The following is a 23,645-nucleotide window of genomic DNA, read 5'->3' as shown; positions in this document are numbered from 1 at the left end:
TCCAAATATAAAAGCAAATATTAACAGACCTAGAGGGTAAAACAGACATACAATAATAATAAGGGACTTTAATACTCCACTGACATCACAAATGAATATATTCTTAGAAACATACAACCTTCCAAGGTTGAATCATGAAGAAACAAAATCTGAACAGACTGATTACTAGAAAGGAGATAATCAGTAATCAAAAACCTCCAACAAACAAAATCCAGAATCAGACAGCTTCACTGTTGAATTCTACCAAATATTCAAAGAAGAATTAATACCAATCTTCTCAAATTCTTCCAAAAATTAGAAGAGAAGGGAACACGTCCAAACTCATTTGATGGGACAAGCATTACCCTGACACCAAAACCAGTCAAGACACCACAGTAAAGAAAATTACAGGCCAATATCCCTGATGAACAGAAATGCAAAACTCCTCAACAAAATATTAATAAGCTGAATTCAACAACACAACAAAAGTATCATACACTCTGATCAAGTGGAATTTGTTCCAGGGGTGCAAGGATGGTTTAACACCCTCAAATCAATCAATGTGATACACAACATTCACAAAATAAAGGATAAAAGTCATGTGATCATCTCAAAAAAGCAGAAAAAAGCATTCAACAAAATTTAACACCCATTCATGATACAAACTCTCAACAAAGTGAGTATAGAGAAAAAGTACTTCAACAAAATAATGGCCATATATCACAAGCCTCCAGCTAAAATCATACTCAAGGGAGAAGAGTCGACTGTTTTTCCTCCATGATCAGCAACAACTCAAGGATACCCACTCTCACCACTTTTATTCAATAAAGTATTGGAACTCCCAGCCAGAGCAATAATGCAACAACAATAACAAATGAAAGGCATCCAATTCAGAAAAGGAGGAGTAAAACCGTCTCTATTTGCAGATGACATTGTGTGACATACAGAAAACTCTAAAGATTTTATCAAAAAACTGTTAAAATAAACAAATTCAATAAGCTTGCAGGATACAAAATCAATATACACAAATCACTTGCATTTCTATTCACTAATAATGAACTCAGAAAGATAAATTAAGGAACAATCCTATTTATTGTACAACTGCATCAAAAAGAATAAGATACCTAGAAATAAGCTTAACCAAGAACATGAAAGATCTGTACACTGAAAATTATAAGATGTTAATAAATGACATTAAAGAAACAGAAATAAATGTTAAGATAGCCCACACTCATGGATTGGAAGAATTAATTTTGTTAAAATGTCCATACTACCAAAAGCAATCTATAGATTCAATGCAATCTCAAAGTCATTTTTCACAGAAATAAAACAAACAATCCTAAAATTAGTATGGAACCACAAAAGACCCTAAAGCCAAAGCAATACTGAGAAAAAAGAACAATGTTGGAGGCATCACACGCCCTGATTTCAAACTATATTACAAAGCTATAGTAATCAGAACATAAAAACAGACACAGATCACTGGAACAGAATAGAAAGCCCAGAAATAAGCCCAGGCACCTATGGTCAATTAATACAAAGGAGCTAAGAATATACAATGGGGAAAGGACAGTCTTTTTAATGAATGGTGTTGGAAAAACTGAGCAGCCACATTCAAAAGAATGAAACTAAACCACCATCTTACACCATACACAAAAATTACCTAAAAATGGATTAAATTCTTAAGCATAAGACCTGAAACCATAAAACTCTTAGAAGAAAATAAAGGTAGTAAGCTCCTTGAAATTAGTGTTGGTAATGATGTTTTGGATTTGACACCAAAACTAAAACAACAAAAGCAAAAATAAACAAGTGGCACTACATCAAAAAAGCTTCTGTACAGCAAAGGAAACCACTAACAAATGAAAAGGTAACGTAATAGATGGGAGAAAATATCTGCAAATCATGTATCTGACAAGGGGTTAATATGCAAAGTATATAAAGGACTCCTACAAAATATTAGCAAAAAACCAATCTGATTGAAAAATGGGCATAAGTTCTGAATAGACATTTTTCCTAGGAACACATACAGATGGCCAACAGGTACTTGAAAAGGTGCTCAACATCACTAATCATCAGGGAAATGCCAATCAAATCCACAATGAGATATTACCTCATACCTGTTTGAATGGCTATTAACAGAAAGACAAGAAATAAGAAGTGTTAGCATGTGGAGAAAAGGAAACCCTTGTGCACTTTTGCTGGAAATATAAATTGATGCAGCCATTATGAAAATAGTATGGAGTTTCTTAAAATAATTTAAAATAGAATTATATTTTCCTGCAATTCCCCCTCTGGGTACTTATCCAAAGGAAGCAAAAACACTAACTTGAAAAGATGACTGATGTTCACTGCATCATTATTTACGATACCCAGGAAATGGAAACAACATAAGTATCCATAACGATGAATGAATAAAAAATGGTGGATACACACACACACACAAGAATATTACTCAGCCAACAAACAAAAAACAAAACAAAACAGGAAATGTTGCTACTCGTGACAACATGAACAGACCTTGAAGGCATTATGCTAAGTGAAGTAAGTCTGTCAGAGAAAGACAAATACTGTATGATCTCACTTATATATGGAATGAAAAACAAAACAAAGCAACACCAAAAAATCCCACAAAAAGAAAACATAAAACAACCAATTCATAGATACAGAGAACAGATCTGTAGTTGCCTGAGACAGGGGGTGGGTGAAGTGGGTGAAGATAGTTAAAAGGCAGAAACTTCCAGTTATAAAATAAGTAAGCCTCCAGGATGTAAAGTACAGCTTGATAACTACAGTTAATAATACTGTATCATATATTTAAAAGATGCTAAAAGAATAGAACTTAAAAATTCTCATCATAGGAAAAAAAATTGTAACTACGTGTGGTGATGGAAGTTAACTAGACTGTGATAATCATTTCACAATATATACATATATCAAATCATTATGTTGAAAACAAACTAATCTAATATTATATGTCAATTACATCTCAATAAAATAAATTAAATTAAATACCTTCAGATTATATTTATGAGCTTTATCCAAAATAGTTGGTACCAAGTTATCAGTAGGTTCTCCATTCTCATCATTTGAGTCAGGTGGGTACCAAGATAGGGCTAGTACACCTAATAGAAACAACCAAAAAGAAAAGAAAAATAAACACAGGAACAGAAATGAGGTATTGTTAAAAAAATAAAGGTATTGGTAAAAAATACAGGTATTGTTAAAAAAAAATATGGCAGAATAACAATCAAATTGTTAACAATAAAAAGAAACATATTCTCAAATAATGTTGTTCTGTTACTTTACTTAGATACCACTTATGTTTATTTGATTACTTTGCATACTCAATACTTTAAACTTTTTATCAGGCATCGATATCTTTTAATTAATTAGTAGATTTTACTTTCTAGAATAAGTTTTAGATTTACAGAAAAATTGTACAGAAAGTAGAGTTTCTATCTTCTCCTCTCCTACTCACCATCCCCCCATGCCACACAGTTTCTGTTAGTATTAACATCTTACATTAGTGTGGTAAATTTGTTAAAACTGATGAACCAATGTAGGTATATCATTAACTAAAGTCCAGAGTTTACATTAGGGTTCCCTCTTTGTATTGTACAGTTCTATGGCTTTTGACAAATGTATAGTGTCATGAACCAACTATTACAGTAACACACACGATAGTTTTATAGCCCTCAAAACCCTTTGTACTCCACTTATTAATCCTTCCTCCATCTCCTTCCTCAATCCCCCAGAAAATAACTGATCCTTTTACTATCTCTATATACTTTGCCTTTTCCAGAATGTTATGTAGGTGGAATCATAAAGTAACATTTTCAGACATTTCTTATACTCTGAAATATGTATTTAAGTTTCATGTCTTTTTAAGACTTGACAACTCATTCTTTTTATTGCTGAATAATGTTCCATTGTATCAGTGTGCAACAGTTTGTCCACTTACCTACTGAAGACATCTTGGTTTCTTACAATTTTTGGCAATAATAAATAAAGCTGCTATAAACATTTATGTGCAGATATTTGTGTGGATCAATATCACTTAACAGAAGTTTCAAGAAATTGTCTAAATTACAGTGTATCCCTGTAGTACCTACTTACTTTTGAACTGATAAACTACAAAAAGAAAGTTTTAGAAACAGTAAGCCTGAAAAGAAATTACTAACTGGAGAGGGAAATCTTTGAAATCAACTAATCCAAAGCCTCATTACATATATAAAGAAGCAAGAAGCCATTAAAAGTATGGTACTAATTTCTAAATCATTTAACAGACTCTTTCAGACAAGGAGGAAAATGCAATGTTATCAAAAGACAAGCATGTAGAAATACAGAAAAGGCAAGGTTAGAAACTGGCAGAGAATTACATTTTAAGACTTAAATTTGTGTTAACTATGTCATGTACAAACAGCAGTCCATCTAAAGACAAAACAGAACTTCTAGGTTAAGTTAACGGAAGAAAAAAAGAACAAATATCTGTCCCCTATACAATCTGAAAATAAAAAAAGCAACAAGAACACAAAGAGATAGAAAAAAGAATCTATAATATATGGGGCTTCGGTGGAGATTTTGGCTACCTAAGAAAGCAGTCATATGGAAAAACAATGTTGATGAGAAAAGTGTCTGAAGACAACTGATCAAGCTGCCTACTTCTCCAGCTTATAAGAAGAACATCACCAATGAAAAGTGACAATAAAGATTTTCTCAACATGGGACCTATGAAAAAATCCTGCAAAAAAAAAATGGTGAAAAAGAACATGGGAAAACATTATAAAGGAGAAACATACAAAAGAAAGATTATGCCATAGAGCTCAGGAAAATTATGAACATGGCATGCTTCGATGAAATTAAAAACAAGATTCCTGTTTCTAATAGTAGTTTAGGTTACTTAGACCAACATTCCCAACAAAAACAAATTATTAAATAAGATATGGGAACAAAAAACTTCCAAAAGCCAAAGAGCTGAAGAGAGTAAAGAATTACCTGTCTAAAATAAAGTGAAAATGTGAAGTCAGAGAAGTAACTGAGAAAGGAAGTCAGTCTGCCCTAAGCATAATTAGGAGAAGTAAACCAGCCCTCAAAATCAGTGGATTAAATCCCAGGTGGACAATGCTTGGGAAGTCCTCTAGCTTGAAAGGGAATTTAAGGTGGGTAATATTTTCTACTGTACAGCACAGATATAGAATATTTTCTATATCTACAAGCACAGATATAGAATATTTTCATTATCACAGAAAGTTCTATTGTACAGCATTGCCAGTATTCTGATTTTCTAAACACCTTATCAACTGGTTCTTATTCAATGATTTTTTTCTTCCTCCCTATCCTTGCTGAAGGTGTACTCTGTAAGGCTTGGGGAGAATGTTCCCTGTTCTTCCTTATCCTCTTATTGTGTTTCAGTCAATTATCACTTCCACATGTTGAATTATACCCCCATATTGTGCTCTACAATCCAATTTATCTTTGTACAGTGTCTTCTGGGCTGTGTCACTCATGAGCTTTGAATAAGTAATGGCCTGGGAACCAAGCCAATGATGGTCCTACTCCTGAGGAGAACTGGCCCATTTAAATGTTAATGAATCCTTCACAGTAACCCAAAAGGTTTCTCTAAAATATGTCAACCAAGTATCATTTATAAATAAAATATTTTACTGTGTATTTCTACCACTCCAACTGCTAAGGGAAAAGGGATACTCTTTAAAGTCCATTCTTAGAATATTAGCATATTAAATGCAGACCACTTCATAATGATCACATCCTCCCTCCACAGCACTTACCACAGGATCCTCAATATAACTGATACCCAACAATATTTTTGTTAAGCTAAATGCTTCTAAACAGGGTAATAGTTAAAAACACAGGTAGGAAATCAGACAGACCTGGAGAATCCAGTCCCAATTCTGCCATTTGATAGATGTTTAACTTTAGGTAAGTTGGTCTACTTAAGTTTTCACATTTGTAAAATGGGAATAAATTCAGTTCATAACCTAAAAGGCTGTTTTAAATGTATACATGAGAGAATGAACTATGAAGAGTAAGACCTCCCCCAAAGAGTGATTAAAAAAAACATTTAGGACTTCCCTGGTGGCACAGTGGTTGGGAATCCCCCTGCCGATGCAGGGGACACGAGTTCGAGACCTGGTCTGGGAGGATCCCACATGCCGTGGAGCGACTTAGCCCATGAGCCACAACTACTGAAGCCCGCACACCTAGAGCCCGTGCTCCACAACAAGAGAAGCCACCGCAATGAGAAGCCCACGCACCGCAAAGAAGAGTAGCCCCTTCTCGCCGCAACTAGAGAAAGCCCATATGCAGCAATGAAGACCCAACACAGCCAAAAATAATAAATAAATAAATTTAAAAAAAACATTTAATAACAAGAAGACAGTAAAACAGTATGTAAATTTGTTACCTCAACAGAGATTGTGATAGCTTCTTTTACATATAGGGAACTTAGTGCTTCTTTCAAACATCTCAAACATTCTTTCAAACTAAAGATTTAATAGAAAGAAAGAAAGCCCATTTCCAGGCATAAACACAATTACGCAGGATGACAATTTCAAAAAAAATTATAAGACATAAAAAAGCAAGAAAACTAATGCACATTCAAAGCAATCAATAGAGCCAGACTCAGATCTGAAATAGATGTTAAAATCACTAAACAAGGAATTTAAAATTACTATTATGATTAAATGTTAAAAGATCTAATGGGAAAGATAGTCAACATGTAAGGTCAGGTGGAAAATATTAGCAGAGAGATGAAAACTAAAAGAATCGAATAGAAATGCTGGAAATGAAAAAAACATTAAAAGAGATGAAGAATGCCTTCAACAGACTCATGAACAGACACAGCAGAGCTGAGGAAAGTCAGGTAATTAAGCATGTCACAAGAAATTATCATAACAGAAATGTAATTAGAAAAAATGATTGGGGGCAAAAAACAATAAACAATGCATCCAACACCTCTGGGATAAATATCAAAGTTCTAACATACATGTAATTGAAAGCTCAGAAGTAAAAGGTATATAGAGAGAAATAACAGCTAAGAATTTTGCAAAGTTAATGACACAAAGCAAGAAATTCAAGAAGCTCAGAGAACATGGAAAAGGCTAAATACCAAAAAACAACTAAAGATATATTAAAACTGCTAAAAATCAAAAACCAAGAAAAAACATTGCATAGAAAGTCAGAGAAAAAAGACAGATACATACAGGAAAATTAAGATATAAAAAGATGTTTAAAAATTACAGCATACTTCTCATCAGAAGCCATGAAAGAAGACAATCGCATAACATTTTTAAAGTTCCAAAAGAAAACAAATAAAATACCCCCAAATCTGTCCATTGAGAATTCTGTAGCAGATGAAGTATCATTCAGATAAAAGATACAAACAAAATGTAGAAAAACTTCATTGCAAGCAGATCAGTACTACAAGAAATGGTAAAGGAAATTTTTGAGGGAGAATGAATATGATACCAAACATCCACTTGGATTTACTCTAAGAAATGAGAAACATTGGAAATGTTTGCCAAGCTCTGGTCTATAATAGGAGTACTGTATAGTGCCTTTTCTAATAGAAGAATTATGACAACATTAGCAAAAAGTATGGGAAGGAAAAACTGGGAATATACTGTGGTGAGGTCCTTATACTACATATGAAGCATGTATTATTTGCAAGTAGACTCATTACATATAAAGGTATATTTTATAAACCTTAGGTTATCAACTAAGAAAGAAAAATAAATAAATACTAAGCAAACAGTAGACATTAAACGTAATCATAAAAAGTACGAAATTCCTAAAAATCTTATATGTTCTGGTATAATGTTATAAGTCATAATTCTAGTTATTTTAAAATGTATATCTCAGAAATAACTAAATTTCCTTGTCAATTGCATTATTATGAACTTTCATCAAAAAAAAATAGGAAGAGACTGAAAAGATAGTAGATTTCAATCAATCCAAGTATATAAATAAATCATATTAGGTGCAAACAGTCTAATCATACTGATTTAAAGACAGAATTTTCAGATTGGATTTTAAAAAAGCAAGACCTAACCATATGTTTTGTCCAAGAAAACCACTTTAAGTATAAAGACAAAAATAAGTTAAAGGTAAAAGAATGAAAAAGGATATACGAGGCAAAGAGAGCTGTAGTTGTTATGGCAATGTGAGACAACGCAGACTTCAAAACAAAGAATATTATCAGCAATAAAGAGGGATTATTTCATAAGAAAGGACTCAGTTATCCCCAAAGATATAATAGTTCTAAATGTTTATGTACTTAAAAAAAGACCTTCAAAATATGTGAAGCAAAAACTGACAAACCTGAAAGGAGAAATAGATGAATCCACAATTCTACTTGGAGACTTCAAAACTGCTTTATCAGTAACTGATAAAACAAGCAGAAAATCAGAAAGGATAAAGAAGATCTGAACAATACTATCAAGAACTTGAACTAACTGACATTTACAAGGTAGCCCATTCAACAGCAGCAGAACACACATTCTTTTTCCAGAGAATCAATGAAACCAAAAGTTGGTTCACTGAAAGAGTCAACAATAATAATCAAACTCTATAAATATTGACAGGAAAAAAAAGGAGAAAAGAAGCAGAAATCTTTTGGCAACATCTATGTAGATACCATATACTTTAAAAGCATAAGAAAAATAATACACACAGCTCTTTGCCCAAAAAACTAACAGATGAAATGGACCAGTTCTTTCAAACATAAAAGTACCCAAAGTCACTCTAGAATAAATAGATAACATGAATAGTCCTACGTCTATTAATGAAATATTGTAGTTAAAAAATAATAATAATGAGGGCTTCCCTGGTGGCGCAGTGGTTGAGAGTCTACCTGCCAATGCAGGGGACGTGGGTTCATGCCCATGTCCGGGAGGATCCCACATTCCACGGAGCAGCTGGGCCCGTGAGCCATGGCTGCTGAGCCTGCACGTCCGGAGCCTGTGCTCCGCAGTGGGAGAGGCCACAGCAGTGAGAGGCCTGCGTACCCCCCCAAAAAAAATAAAAATAAAAATAATGAAATCACCAGCCCAAGAGGATTTCGCAGGTGAATTCTATCAAATAGTTAAGAAAAAAAATACCAACTCTACTTAATCTCTTCCAGAAAATGAAAGAGGGAAGACTTCTTGACTAATTTTATGATGTCATAACCTACTCTAATGACAAAAGACAAAGACATCAAGAAATGAAAAACCACAGACAAACATCTCATATGAAAAAGGACACAAAATCCTTTAAAAAAGATGAGCAAACAGGATTTAGCAATATAGAAGCAGGATAATAAATCATCACCAAATGGGGTTTATTCTAGGAATAAAAAATGAGATGCAACATTTGAAAATCAATCCATATAAGTAACTATATTAAACACTAAAGATTAAACAGTCAATGGATCAAAGAAAAAATCACAAGGGAAATTGGAAAACACTTAAGAGATGAATAAAACAAAAACATGACATACCAAAACTTATGGGATGTGGCCAAAGTGATGCTAAAGGGTTAACAAACAGCTGTAAATGCTACAAACAAGGAAAATCTCAAATAAACAACTTTACAACTTAAGGAACTAGAAAAAGAACAAACTAATTCTAAAGCTAGCAGAGGAAGGAGATAATAAAAGATTAGCTCAGATATAAATGAAACACAAAACAGAAAAACAATAGAGAATATCAATGAAACCAAAATTTGTTTTTTGGAAGAGATCACAAAATCAACAAACCTTTAGCTGGATGAACTAAGAGGAAAAGAGAGAATATACAAATTACTAAAATCAACGATGAAAATGAGGATATTACTACTGATTCTACAGAAGCAAAATGATAACTAAAGAGTACTAGGAACAATTTTACCAGCAAACTTGATAGCCTAGATGAAATGGACAAATTCCTAGAAGCCCAAAACATACCCAGACTGAATTATGAAGAAATAAACAATTTGAATAGACTTATCACTATTAAGGAAATTGAATCAATAAACAAACATCTCCTGATCATAAAAAAAGCCCTAGACCAGATGGCTTCATGGGTGAATTCTACCAAATATTTAAAGAAGAACTGAAGCAATCCTTTTCAAACTGTTCCAAAAACCAAAGAGGAGAGAATATTTTCCAACTCATTCTATAAGGTCAGCATTACCTTAATACCAAAGCCAGACAAAGCCACAAGAAAACTACAAACTACTATCCCTTATGAATACTGATGCAAAACTCCTCAACAAAATATTAGCAAATTGAATTTAGCAGCATACTAAAAGGGTTACACATCATGACTAGGTAGGGTTTATTCCTGGAATGTTAGGATGATACAACAAATGGAAATTGATCAATGTAATATACCACATTAAAAGAATGAAGGGAAAAATAAATGGTCATCTCAATTGATGCAGAAAAAGCATCTGACAAAACTCAACACTCTTTCCTAAAAGCACTCAAGAACTAGGAATAGAAAAAAAAAATACCACAACATAACAAAAGCTTTAGATGAAACAGCTACAGTGAACAGCATACTCAACAGTGAAAGACTAAAAGCTTTTCCTCTAAGATCAAGAACAAGGCAAGGATGTCTACTTTCACCACTTCCATTTAACACAGTACTGGAAGTTCTAGACAGCAATTAGGAAAAAAAAAAGAAATAAAAGGCATCCAAATTGGAAAGAAAGAAGTAAAATTTTCTCTGTTTGCAGATGACTTGATCTTATATGTAGAAAACTCTAAAGACTCCACATACACAAAATAATTAGAATAAGTGAATTAATCATAATTGCAGAATACAAAATTAACACACAGAAATTAGTTTCATTTCTATACAATAACAATAAACAATCTGAAAAGAAAATTTCAAAAACAATTCAAACACAATAGCATCAAAAAGGAAAATATACTTATGAAGTAACTTAGGGAGGCGAAAGACTTGTACAATGAAAACTACAAAATATTGCTAAAAGAAATTAAAGACAACACGAAAAATGCAAGCATGTCCCATGTTCATGGACTGAAAGAATTAATTTTGTTAAAATGTCACGACTATTCAAAGTGGTCTACAGATTCAATGTGATCCCTATCAAAATCTCAATGACATTTTTTGCATAAATAGAAAAACCCATCCTGAAATTCATATGGAATTTCATGTGATCCTGAAGAGCCAAAACAATCTTGAAAAAGGACAAAATTGGAGGATTCATACCTCTTGATTTCAAAACTTATTACAAAGCAACAGTAATCAACATAGTGTGGTACTGGTATAAAGACAAACATATAGACTAATGGAATAGAATAAAGACCAGAAATATACCCTTGCATATATGTTCAAATCTTTTTTAACAGAGATGTCAAGACCACTCAATGGGGCAAGGACAGTCTTTTTAACAAACGGTGCTGGGAAAACTGGATGTTCACATGCAAAAGAATTAAGTTGGACCCTTATTTAACACCATACACAAAAATTAACTCAAAATGGACCACAGATCTTAACGTAAGACCTAAAACTATAAGACTCTTAGAAGAAAACATAGGGGAAAAGCTTCCTGACATCAGATTTGGTAATGATTATTTGGATATGACACCAAAAGCACAGGTAACCAAATAAAGAATAAATAAACTGGACTTAATGAAGATTAAAAATTTTTGTGCATCAAAAGACACTATCAACAGAGTGAAAATGCAACCTAAAGGATGGGAGAAAATATCTGCAAATCATTTATCCGACAAGGGATTAATACATCCAGAGTATAAGAGAACTCTTAAAACTCAACAATAAAAAAAATAAACCACCAGACTAAAAATGAGCAAAGGACTTAAATAGAAATTTCTCCAAAGAAAATATTCAAGGACCAATGAGCACATGAAAAGATGTTCAACATCACTAATCATTAGGGAGATGCAAATCAAAATTATAATGAGATACTACCTCAAACCCATAAGGCTCGCTCCTATTAAAAAAAAACAAAAAAAACAGAAAACAATTGTTGGCAAGGATGTGGAAAGACTGAAATCCTCGTGCACTGTTGCTAAGTATGTAAAAAGGTACAGTTGCTGTGGAACACAGTAGAGCAGTTCCTCAAAAAATTAAAAACAGGATTACCAAATAATCTAGTAATTCCAATCTAAGTATATAACTAAAAAAACTGAAGTTGAAGTCTGGTTATTAAAGAGACACTTATATTTGTACACATGTTCATAGTAGCATTATTCACATGCCTAAAATGTGGGAGCAACTCAAGTGTCCATCAACAGATGAATATATAAGCAAAATGTGTTATCTACATACAATGGAATATTATTCAATCTTTAAAAAGAATGAAATTCTGCAATATGCTACAACATGGATGAACCCATATGATGCTAAGTGAAATAAAACAGTCACAAAGATAAACACTATATGATTCTACTTATATGAGGTGCTTAGATATAAAATAATAGAGACAGGAAGTATAATGATTGTTGCCAAAGGTGGGGTGAAGGAAATAAGGAGTTATCATTTAATAGGTAAAGTTTCAGTTATGAACATGAGTTATGAAGATGGATGGGGGTAATGATTTACAGTGTTATGTATGTATTTAATATCACTGAACTGTACACTTAAATATAGTTAAAATGGTAAATTTTATGTGTATTTTACCAGAATAAAAAGAATTTGAAAAAAAAATTAAGATCTTATCAATGGGTACAGAAAGAAAGCATTTGATAAAACTCAGCATGGTAAAACTCTCAGCACTAGTAATAGAAGTGAACTTCTTTGACTTGATAAATGACATTTAAAAAAACCCTGGAACTCATATAATACTTCATGAAGAAAGACTTCTTTTCCCCTAAGATCAAAATCAAGTATATCTTCTTCTCTCACCACTTATATCCACATAACATCCGAAGTCCAAACCAGTGCAATAAGGCAAGAAAAAGAAACAAAGGTATACAGATTAGAAAGGAAGATACAAACATGTCTTTATTTGCATTCTATTGTCTATAAACACAAAGAATCCACAAAAATGCTCCTAAAGTTAATAAGCTGAGTTTATCAAAATCACAAGATACAAGATATAGATATAAATATATAGTATTTCTATACACTTTTGATGGGCAAAAAAAATAAAAATTTAAGAAACAGTATCATTTATAATAGCACCCCCCAAAAAATACTTAAAATAAATGTAAAAATATATGTACAGAATCTGTACACTGAAAATTATAAAAATCTAAAGAAAGTTAAAAAAATTTAAAGTTCTGTATAAATGGAAAAATACATCACGTTTATGGAATGGAATATTTAACTTGTTATTGTTCAACAGTGGTAACTTATTATTTTAAAAATGTCAACTTTCCTCGAATTGATCTATACATTCAAGGCAATCCCACTCTAAATTCCACCAGGATATTTTAAAGATATGGACTAGTTGATATGGATAGGCAAAGGAATTAAAGAGCCAATGCAATTTTGAAAGAGAACAAAGAGGAATCATACTACCTGACTTCAGGAAGCTAAAGCAATCAAGACAGGGTGGTACTGATGAAAGGATAGACATACTAAATCAACAGATCAGAATAGAGTCCTAAAATAAACCCAAACAAATATACATAGTCATTGGATTTTTGATAAAAGTAGAAGAACATGTCAATGGCGATAGTACAGTCTTCTTAACAAATGAAGTGAGAGATGCCCATATTACATTCTTAGCAGAAAGAGAGGCATGTCCATTTCCCAGAGATGAAAGCTACATACTACAGTCTCTATGGAACTACAAAAGACAACGTGCTTTCAAGAAAAAAATTACAAGGCATATGTAAAAACAAGAAAAATCCAGCACACTCCCAAGAGATAAAGCAATCAGTAGAACTAAACTCAGTTATCTATAGCAATATGAAACTATCACCAATCTGCATTTATAAATATGCATTTTAAACTTAATACAATTACTCTAAAAGGAAAATTTATGACTTTGTGTTAGATGTTAATTTAAACATCAAATATCTAATTCATCTTACTGTAAGTTCTATTTCTTCTACTTTTATGTACAAATTTTAAAGGCAGGAGATACAGAGGTAATTGTGGCCTTGTAAAAACTGATAATTTCCACCTTCAGAAAATATTCTAATATTAGTTTCCATCTAGTGCTTTTGAAGTACCAATAAAGGAAACAAAGGGAAGCCCATGACTTATTCTTCTTCTTGTCCCTAGAATCTAACATAAGGTTGGGACATGGTAGAAACTCAGTAAGTATTTAGTGCTAAACTGAAGGAAAGGAAAGATAATTTTAAAGACATAGAATGAATTATGTTTTGCTAAGTGTATTAGTTTTCTATTACTACCACAATGAATTAACACAAATTTAATGGCTTAACACAATGAAAATTTATCATCTTACAGTTTTATAGGTCAGAATTTGACATGGGTCTCACTAGGCTAATATCAAGGGGTTGCACTGAACTACATTCCTTTCTAGAGGCTCCAAGGAAGAAGCTGTTTCCTTGCTGTTCTGAGCTTGTGGAAGACACCACATTGTTCGGCTCATGACTTTTCTAACCCCATTTCAAAAGCAGGCAGAGCAAGCTGAGTCCTTTTAAGATCACTTATCTCTGACTCTCTCTTTTCCCTCTTCTACTTTTAGGGACTCCAATGATTGGATTAGTCCCACCTCAAGGTGAACTGATTAGCAACCTTAATTATGCATCTGTATCCTTAATTCCTTTTGCCTTGTAAGACAATATATTCAGAGATTCTGGGCATTAGAATGTGTACACCTTTGGGGCCATTATTCTGAATACCCCACTATGTTTTTTGAAAATTTTATAAAAAAAAAAAAAAAAGAAAGGTACTCATCTGTGATACTTTAAAGACTTAAAAAGGGTACATATCTATCAGTGGCTTCTATCTGCTAACTGACACATTATTATAATATAATGGTTGGAATTTAAATATAACATTAATACTTCATTTTAATTCCATCATTCTTTTCTAGGAAAAAAGAAGTTTAAACTGCTAATATTTATACACATAACACTTTAATTGTAAAGCAAATAATTAAACAGCTTGTACTGTGAGATACGAAAGTATCATTACCTCACAGAGCAATTCAATAAAAATTAAAATGAGGCCATTTATATCAAAGGAAAAATATGAATGTTAATGAAGTCAAAGCACATTCAACCATATAGCAATTTAAATAGCCTTCATTGACTGTCTTCTTCAATTAAAAAAATGCCAGGGTCAGCATGATAGTTCCATGGACCAAAAAAGTGTTTTGTGTTCACTATTTTTATAGTTAAATTATTCTTTGCCTAATAATGGTAAGTATAATAGGAAGTGACATCAGCAACATGGTGGCATAAGATGGTCCTCCTTTATAACCCCCTTTTTAATTAGATATCCTTACATAAATGAATCACTTCTGTGGGTATTTTGGGACCTAGCACCTCACTCCAAGGGACATGTGAGGAATCTCCCCCAACAGTGTAGCAAGAAACAGACAAACCTCTCTAAGGGCTGCCAAACCAGCAGGGCCAGCAAATCTGCCTAGACCCCCACTGGCTGCTATCAGGCAAAAATTGAGTGAGTGCTATCCCTGGCAGGCACTCATGCATGAAAGAAAACTTGCAGAAGTCCAGCCTTCACAAAAGGACTTGAATTTGGTCACAGAGAAGGAATTATGAGAAACTTTACTGGTGCTGCCCCTCCCCCAAGGAAACACTGAACAAGGCTGATTTATCCAGTGAAGTTCATGGGAAAAAGAAAGCAGTGGGTAACAAGCTACCCCAGCTGGGCAGGATATGGCTGGAGAAACCCATTTCTCTTCACCAGCACCTGGAGTACTAAGGTGGGAGCTTTACAACTGAGGGAAGGGAGGAGGATGGCAAAGAGGAGAAAAGAATTTCGAACAGTATTAAAGCGGCAGCACTCCAGCCATGAGCCTGTTGGAACACCACCCACTGAGATTGCTCAACTAGGTCTGTGGGCACTCTCAGTACACCTCAGTGCTGTCACCCACACCTCCTCCCACTTTGCTGCCGGCTCCTTGTGCTCACTCCAGAGGGAACCTCCGGAAGTGTGTGCTGGTAAACAGGGAGCCCACTAAGAAAACAAGCTACCACAGTCAGTGGTTTCTCACATCAAGTGAGAAACCACAAATTTGAGCTATAGTGGCCACATTCTGAGAAACAAAAGAGGTTTCCAACAGCCAACCTGGTGAAGTGTTAAAAGCCAAGTAGACATAAAAGCTTAGAAGTCTGCCCACAGGGGATAAGAGGTATACTGGAGCAGATACAGCTTCACAGGGGAAAAAAGTCACATATCAACACTATAAAGATAGTATGTCATATGCAGAGGGCACGAGCAGAGTTAAGGAGGTATCTACTACTTCAAATGTGACAGCATCAAACCGTATCCACAAAAACTATAAATAAAACCAAGGAAATACAGCATCACAAAAAGAAAACAGTATTTTCCAGCAACTAAGCTACAAGGTGCAGAATATATGATCTAACTAATAAAGAATTCAAATTAGCTGTTCTGAAGGAACTCAACAAGTTACAAGAAAACTCAGAAAGACAATTCAATGAAATCAGGAATAAAATGACTTCTTTATTTCCTTTTCTTTATTAAAGAGAAGGAAATTATTAAAATTATTATAAAGAACCAAACAAAATTCTGAAACTGAAAATTCAATAAATGACCTGAAGTATTATGCAATACAGAAAATCTGCAGCAGGCCTGACTATATGGAAGAAAAAAAAAATGTAACTTGGAGGATAGGAATTTTGAAATGACAGAAGAGGGAATTTAGATTAAAAAAAGAGCAAAGAAAGCCTACGTGATCTATGAATATCCATCAAAAAGGCAAATCTCAGAATAATCAGGGTTCCAGACAGAGAAGGGGGAGGGGAGGGAGTTAATTTAAAGAAATAATAGCTGAGAACTTCCAAAATCTGAGGAAATACTTGGGATATACAAGTCTACAAAGCTAATAGACAATCCTATTATCTCAATGGAAAAAGACATTCTCTGAGACTTTAAAGGCAGGCAGGGAAAAAATCAAAAAAGAATTAAATCTACAATGGACTGCCATTAGGCTATCAGCAGATTTCTTTGCAGAAACTCTTCAGGCCAGGGGACAGCAGAATGACATATTTGAAGAGCTGAAAGATAAAAATGGTCAGCCAAGAATGCTTTATCTAGCAAAATTATCCTTCACATATGAAGGAGAAGTAAAGTAAAGGCTTTCCCAGACAAACAAAATTTAAGGGAGTTCACCACGACTACATTTGCCTTGCAAGAAATGCTTAAAGGAGTTCTTCAAGTTGAAATGAAAACAGGCTAATCAGCCAAATGAAAACATACAAAATTACACAATACACTGGCCAAACTGAGAAATATACAGTCAGACTTAGAAAACTATAACTCTGTAGTAGTATGGTGTGTTAACTATTCAACTATAGTATAAAGGCTAAATGAAAGAGTAGGAAAAGTAACTATAGCTGCTATAAGTTGTTAATAAATATACAACAAAAAAGAGGTAAATTGTGACAGCAATAATACAAAGGGAGGAGCAAAATGGTAGACACATTAGGGAGTAAAAATAAGTTGCTTTCAGCCTGAATTGGACTTTTTTATGTGTAAGATGTTTTACACATAACCCCCTTGGTAACAATAAAACAAAAATCTGGAGGAGATCCACAAAAGACAAAAAAGGGGGAAAAAGAGCATACCACCATGGAAAATAACCAATATACAAATGCAGGCAGAAAGAGAAAAATAATGGAAATACAAAACCAAAATGCAATTAATAAAGTGGCATTAATAAGTCCTCACATATTAATAATTACTCTAAATGTAAATGGATTGAATTCACCAATCAAAAGGCACATAAGCGGCTGGATGGATGAAAAACAAGACCCAACTGTATGGTGCCAACAAGAAAACTTTAAGGATGCACATAAACTCAAAGTGAAAGGATGAAAAGATATTCCATGCAAGTGGAAACCAAAAGGAAGCTGGGACAGCTATACTTATAGCAATCAAAATAGCTGGAAAATCTACAAATGTATGGAAACTAAACAACAAACTCATGAACAACCAATGGGTGAACGAAGAAATCAAAATGGTAATCAAAGATTATCTTAAAACAAATGAAAATAAAAACACATCATATGTAAACCTATGGGATGCTGCAAAAGCAGATCTGAGAGGAAAGTTTACAGTGATAAATGCAGACACTAAGAAATGGGAAAAATTGCAAAGAAACAATGTAACTTTACACCTTGAGGAATCAATACATGACAAGAGAACCAAGAACAGCCTATGGGGAAAGGACAGTCTCTTCAACAAGTGATGCTGGGAAAACTAGATAGCCATACGTAGAAAAGAAAGTTGGGCCTATCCTACACTACTCACAAAAGTCACCTTGAAAAGGATCAAAGAGTAAACATAAGACCTAATATAAAACACCCTGATGTAAACATAGGATGGAAGATCTTTGATATTGGTCTTGGCACTGATATTTTACATAAGACACCGAAAGCACAAACAGCAAAAGAAAAAATCAGCAAGTGGAACTATATCAATCTTAAAAGCTTCTACAAAGCAAAAGCAACAATAGCACAATTAAAAGGCACTGACAGAATGGGAGAAATTATTTGCAAACCATGTAATGAATAAGGGATTAATATCCATCATTTACAAAAAATTCATATAACTCAGTAACAAAAACCAAACAAACAAGCAAACAATCCAATTTTAAAATGGGCAGAGGAACCGAAGAGGCATTTTTCCAAGGAAGACATGCAAATGGCCAACAGATACATGAAAAAATTACGAATCACCTGGAAAATACAAATCAAAACCACAGTGAGGAGACCCTGGGAGGCCTCACGCCAAGGAGTGCTTCCCAGAACTTCTGCTGCCAATGTCCCTGTCCCCACGGTGAGCCACAGCCAACCCCCGCCTCTGCAGGAGACCCTCCAACACTAGCAGCCTTGTGGCTGACAGGGTCTTGGTGCTCCAGCTGGGTGTCAGGCCTGTGCCTCTGAGATGGGAGAGCCAAGTTCAGGACATTGGTCCACAGGAAACCTCCCACCTACACGTAAAATCAAAAGGTGAAAGCTCTCCCAGAGATCTCCATCTCAACGATAAGACCCAGCTCCACTTAACGACCAGCAAACTACAGTGCTGGACACCCTATGCCAAACAACTAGCAAGATAGGAACACAACCACATCCATTAGCAGAGAGGCTGACTAAAATCATAATAAGGTCACAGACATCCCAAAACACACCACCGGACGTGGACCTGCCCACCAGAAAGACAAAATCCAGCCTCATCCACCAGAACACAGGCACTACTCCCCTGCACCAGGAAGCCTACACAACCCACGGAATCAGCCTTAGCCACTGGGGGCAGACACAAAAAACAGGAACTACGAACCTGCAGCCTGTGAAAAGGAGACCCCAAACACTGTAAGTGAAGCAAAATGAGAAGACAGAGAAACATGCAGCAGATGAAGGAGCAAGATAAAAACCCACCACACCTAACAAATGAAGAGGAAATAGGCACTCTACCTGAAAAAGAATTCAGAATAATGATAGTAAAGATGATCCAAAACCTTGGAAATAGAATGGAGAAAATACAAGAATCGTTTAACACGGACCTAAAAGAACTAAAGAGCAAACAAACAATGATGAACAACACAATAAATAAAATTAAAAATTCTCTAGAAGGAATCAATAGCAGAATAATTAAGGCAGAAGAATGGATAAGTGACCTGGAAGATAAAATAGTAGAAATAACTACTGCAGAGCAGAATAAAGAAAAAAAGAATGAAAAGAATTGAAGGCAGTCTTAGAGATCTCTGGGACAACATTAAATGCACCAACATTCGAATTATAGGGGTCCCAGAAGAAGAAAAGAAAAAGAAAGGAATTGAGAAAATATTTGAAGAGATTATAGTTGAAAACTTCCCTAATATGGAAAAGGAAACAGTCAATCAAGCCCAGGAAGCACAGAGGATCCCATACAGGATAAATCCAAGGAGAAACATGCCAAGACACATATTAATCAAACTAGCAAAAATTAAATACAAAGAAAAAATATTAAAAGCAGCAAGGGAAAAACAACAAATAACATACAAGGGAAACCCCATAAGCTTAACAGCTGATCTTTCAGCAGAAACTCTGCAAGCCAGAAGGGAATGGCAGGACATATTTAAAGTGATGACAGGGAAAAACCTACAACCAAGATTACTCTACCCAGCAAGGATCTCATTCAGATTTGACAGAGATATTAAAACCTTTACAGACAAGCAAAAGCTAAGAGAATTCAGCACCACCAAACCAGCTTTACAACAATTGCTAAAGGAACTTCTCTAGGCAGGAAACACAAGAAAAGGAAAAGACCTACAATAATACAAAATCTTAGGATTCAGGTTATTAGAGGTGGACTTTAAATAAATGGGATTAAAAAATTCAAGGAGTTAAAAAAGAAGATGGAAAATTTTAGCAGAGAACTGATATCTCTAAGAAGAGTCAAATGGAAATTGGATTTCATGAATATTTTTTTTTTGCGGTACATGGGCCTCTCACTGTTCTGGCCTCTCCCACTGTGGAGCACAGGCTCCGGATGCGCAGGCTCAGTGGCCATGGTTCATGGGCCCAGCTGCTCCACGACACGTGGGATCCTCCTGGACCGGGGCACGAACCCGTGTCCCCTGCATCGGCAGGCAGACTCAACCACTGTGCCACCAGGGAAGCCCTGGATGATTCTATTTTTATATAATAATAGAACATTTACAACTACTACTCTACAGTGATAAAAACAAGATACATAGTTTCCTGGAATGTAGGGAGGGCTGAATAAGGGAAGCTACAGAATATTTTACTTCACGATTGGGGTGATATTTAAACAGATGTACATCAAAGTGAGAGAATTCATTGCAGCTTATGTCAATCATAATTTAATAAAATTCAGAAGGAGTATTAATTTAGAAATGAATAAAAATATTATATCCAGAGATGTTAGTGTTAACATGTTAAAAGATGCTTAACAACAGTTTAATTTACGGTATGTAAGCTTAAAATTATAATTAACAACAATGTGAAGACTAATTAGTAATTAATGTTCTACAAAAAATTATTTATACACACAAACTCTCATACATATACATACACACTTACATACATACACACACATATCTAAACACACATGTAAAATAATTACCAATTGAAGCTGAGTACATTTGTTTCATGTGAGTTTCAATGACAGAAGGATCCCGAGAGCTGTAACTTCCCAACTCAGGGTAAAAGCTGGAGCCAATGTCATCTGGGGGGTTGTGTTTCCCTTGTGGATATTTCTTGGCTATTCTAAGGTCCCAATGAGAGAGGATTGGATGGTTCCAATGTATATATTTACCATCAAATTGTGGATTTCCATACCAGCTGTAATAAAATACATGTAAATAATAATTCCGAGGTGGCAGTTCTTCCAGGTAAGGTTCAGAGGCTTTGGAAGTTTTCACAGTGATTTCAACACTTTTTAAATTCTTGACGTTTGTTTCACTGTCGATTTTGTCACTCTTTTGGGAATCAAAAGTTTTTACCAAATGAGGAGCTTGTTGCCGAATTTCTGGAAGAAGGTCAAGTCCAAAAGGATCTCCAAAAGCAGCTTTATGTGGTCTCAGCATTTTTAAACCCATCATCAGAGAGAAAATAAATAGAATAAAAAGTGACAAAGTGATGCAAGTCCTTCTTCGAAACTTTGCCATGATGTCATACTTTAAATTCCAAAATGGTAAATGTTTAGCTGTAATTTATTGAAAACCGGTAATTAATAAGTGGTATTAACAATATTTTCCAATATATTCAAAAGGAAAACTAAAATCCATAAAGTGTTACACTGCAAAATTTTAAAGTGCATTATGACATTAACTATATAATCAAATATTAATATATACAAAAGAATCTACATATGGCTAGACTGAACAGCAGTATGTCTTTGGAAATATCACAATTACATTTTTGTCAGACAAGGATTTTAAGAATTTAAGAAAATGAATATATTCTTCATCATTTGGACAGATTTTACATATACTGGCTATAGAAAGGAAACACTCTATATAGAGAGACTAAAATTTTCTAAATATAAATATAAAATGAAAAGTCCATAGTTAAAAAGGAAATATTTATGAGTATATTAAAGACCTAGTCATTAAATGGAATTTCAAAAACTTATTCTTTGACTACCTCACTTCTAATGACCTGTTCTTCCACCGCATTTCACCAAGTCAGGTGTCATACTCATAATCTTGATCTCGTCATTTTCAATCAAAATAGTTATTTCATTTTTTTCCATTTTCCACACATAACCTTCCATGTTTGAGCCTCTCTACTTTAGTACTCCCACTCAGTCAATTCCTTTACCTTTTTGAGATGTCTAATCCACTGATTCTACCACTTTTTCACTATCACTTTTTTTTTTTTTTTTGCGGTACGCAGGCCTCTCACTGCTGTGGCCTCTCCCGTTGCGGAGCACAGGCTCCGGATTCGCAGGCCCAGCGGCCATGGCTCACGGGCCCAGCCACTCCACAGCATGTGGGATCCTCCCGGACCGGGGCAAGAACCCGTGTCCCCTGCATCGACAGGCAGACTCCCAACCACTGCACCACCAGGGAAGCCCAGTATCACTTTTTTTCTTCACGTTTTGTCTCTAGTGAAGCAGTTTTTAGGCCATAGTCCAGCACTGAAATTCCTCATTTGCCAAACAGTAGGCCCTCCATATCCACAGGTTGTTTGAATCCACAGATGAGGAAGCCACAGATACAGAGGGCAAACTGTACTATGCCACTTTACATAAGGAATTTGAGCATCCACAGATTTTGGTATCCACGCGGGTCCTGGAACCAATCCCAGCCCTCATGGATACTAAAGGACAACTGTACCCTTAACTTCCTTTACTTCTCTCCTTTCTTAATACTTATCTGGTAGAACCTCAAATAAATGATGCCTGGCTTGACCTTGATCCAGAATTACATAATGATATTGGAGAAAAACACACACCATGCTGACTTTTCACTCTGAATTTATGACCATAAATTTTGGACATTCAAGATGGCTTAACAAGCCTATTACTATACCCCAGTACCTTCACTTTTCTAACCTCAAAAGAATTATTTCATTCCTTCTCATTTTTCATCAAACGTGCTACTACATCACCAATTTCCTTTATTCTCTTCAGATAGTCATGTCTTATACTTTGTAGAGAAAACAGAATCAATCACATAAGAAATCCTTTATCTTCCTATTAAGAAATTAACCTAGTAACATCTACTGTTTTATGTCAGCAAATATTTCCAATTTTAACTTTAGTATTGTTTCACTGCTTTGCTTTCCTTCTTCAAGAAGTGCTATTACTTTTATTGAATCTTTGCTGAATTTTTACAACTGCACCTTCTCTTTTTCACCTCTTTCTTCATTTAATTTTGATTTTTAAGTGTCTTGTTACCCTCTATTTCTCATATGGCATTATCTGTTATGTTTGTCTTCTAGTCTTCAGATAGGAATATGAATTTTGTCGATTTTAATTATCTTAATATTCTCTCATTTCTGAGTTTTCATAATTGTAATTGACTTGTTCATTCATATCTCACATAAT

At 34.5% G+C, this 23,645-nt stretch overlaps 1 protein-coding gene across 8 annotated transcripts in view; it reads right to left on the bottom strand.

Moving 5' to 3' along the window:
* The window catches only part of MANEA (mannosidase endo-alpha), a 105,298-nt gene that overhangs the window by 72,353 nt on the left and 9,300 nt on the right, over positions 1-23,645 (bottom strand). For 7 of the 8 annotated variants that reach the window (XM_081251448.1, XM_081251447.1, XM_081251452.1 and 4 more), the window contains exons 2-3: positions 21,216-21,797; positions 2,995-3,104 (exon numbers count right to left, since the gene is read on the bottom strand). In XM_081251448.1, coding sequence (XP_081107574.1) covers positions 2,995-3,104; positions 21,216-21,759 — 654 coding nt within the window. In that variant the 5' untranslated portion in view covers positions 21,760-21,797. The remainder of the gene's footprint in view (positions 1-2,994; positions 3,105-21,215; positions 21,798-23,645) is intronic. The other variant, XM_081251450.1, reaches the window with a different exon arrangement.

This window comes from Mesoplodon bidens (genome assembly GCF_964165515.1).
Source record: "Mesoplodon bidens genome assembly, chromosome: 12".
NCBI classification, from domain to species: Eukaryota; Metazoa; Chordata; class Mammalia; order Artiodactyla; family Ziphiidae; genus Mesoplodon; species Mesoplodon bidens.
The sequence above is the reverse complement of the archived record's forward strand: the minus strand, read 5'-3'. Positions and strand labels throughout refer to the sequence as shown.